The 1,595-nt window shown below is 63.6% G+C and overlaps 1 protein-coding gene across 1 annotated transcript in view; it reads right to left on the bottom strand.

Annotated features, from left to right (window-relative positions):
- Window positions 1-495: 495 nt before the first annotated feature.
- The window catches only part of LOC104623769 (dual specificity tyrosine-phosphorylation-regulated kinase 1B-like), a gene marked incomplete at both ends in the record, with an annotated part of 3,426 nt that continues 2,326 nt past the window's right edge, over window positions 496-1,595 (bottom strand). The window contains one exon of the mRNA XM_010290951.1: window positions 496-782. Within this exon, the coding sequence (XP_010289253.1) occupies window positions 496-782 (287 nt within the window). The remainder of the gene's footprint in view (window positions 783-1,595) is intronic.

The following is a 1,595-nucleotide window of genomic DNA, read 5'->3' as shown; positions in this document are numbered from 1 at the left end:
TGTCCTTCCAACCCAGAGGGCGGGGCTTAAGCTTTTGGGGGGCGGGGCTTAGTGGTTCATGCCCCCAAACTTGCCTAGGGTCAGAGTCAGCATCCCAGGGGCGGGTCTTCCCAGCCCAGGAGGCGGAGCCAAAGCAAGAGGTGTGCGCTTACAGCCTGGGGGCGGTGCTTATTCCTGCAGGGGGTGGGGCTTAGTGGTCTATAGCCCCAAACCCATCTGGGACAGGACTCTGCATCCCAGGGGCGGGTCTCCCTGGCCTAGAAGGCGGAGCCAAAGCAAGGGGTGTGTCTTTACAGCCTGGGGGCGGTGCTTATTCATTCCAAGGGCGGGGTTTAGTGATCCATAGCCCCAAACCCATCTGGGGCAGGGCTCCACCCTGCAGGGGCGGGTCTTCCCAGCCTGGGAGGCGGAGCCAAAGGGGGGGGGCGTGTCCACAGGCGGTTGCCCCCCTCATCCCGGGGGGTGGGCGGGTCCACAGGCGGTTCCCCCACTCACCCTCTGCCCCAGCTGACAAGAACTCCCGAAGTCGACGATTTTCACGGCGGAACGTTTGGGGTTGCAGAGGAGAATGTTCTCGGGTTTGAGGTCGCAGTGGATGATGCTGAGCTCGGGGGTGGCGAGGAAGAGGAGGGCGGCGCAGAGCTGCTGGGCGAACTTTCGGGTGAGGTTGAGGGAGACGCCGCGGAAGTTGGTGTTGCGGAGGAGGTCGTAGAGGTTGTAGGAGAGGAGCTCGAAGGCCAGGCAGAGGTGGTTGCGGAACATGAAGTGGCGCTTGAGGTGCACTGTTAGGGGGCAGGGAGAAAAATAGGGGGCCCTTAGGGGTGCTTAGGGGGTGAGGTTTGGCTTGGGACCCTTCCCTGGGGGACATGCGGACGTTTTCCTGCCCCAGAGATACGTGCTGTGGTGGGATTTCCTCCTCAGGGTGAGATCTCGCTCTTCTCTGCCCCATAACTGCTGCCCCAAAAAGATCTGCCCCACAACTGCCCCCAAATCCCTGCCCCACGGTGAGATCTGGCCTCTTGCTGCCCCACAACTGCCCCCCTAACAAAATCTGCCCCATCTTCCTGCCCCACATCCCCCAAGTCCCTTTCTGTAGACGTCGCCATCGCCCTGAGGGGACCTGGGGTACTCCAGGACTGGCACGGGGGACCTCAGGGATGAACCTGGAGGGAGATGGGGTGCAGGGGGGACACCCCAGTGACAGGGTGGGGACCCAGAGGGGACCTGGGGGACCCCAGGAGTGGCAGGGGGGACCCCAGGGATGAACCTGGAGGGAGATGGGGTGCAGGGGGGACACCTCAGTGACAGGGTGGGGACCCAGAGGTGACCTGGGGGACCCTAGGAGTGGCAGGGGGGACCCCAGGGATGAACCTGAAGGGAGATGGAAGACTGCAGGTGCAGTGGGGACACCCCAGTGACAGGGTGGGGACCCCGATGGAGCACTCGGGGTGCAGTGGGGACACCCCAGTGGCACAGTGGGGACCCCGAGGCGACTCGAGAAGGACATAGGGGACCCCAAGAGTTGCAGAGAGACCCCAGGGGAACACGAGGGACCTGGGGATCCCAACAGCAGCAGGGGAACCCCAAAATACCGC

Source organism: Phaethon lepturus, unplaced genomic scaffold, assembly GCF_000687285.1.
Source record: "Phaethon lepturus isolate BGI_N335 unplaced genomic scaffold, ASM68728v1 scaffold25027, whole genome shotgun sequence".
In the NCBI taxonomy this organism is placed as follows: Eukaryota; Metazoa; Chordata; class Aves; order Phaethontiformes; family Phaethontidae; genus Phaethon; species Phaethon lepturus.
Note: the sequence above shows the minus strand (reverse complement) of the source record. Positions and strands in the feature narration are given on the sequence as shown.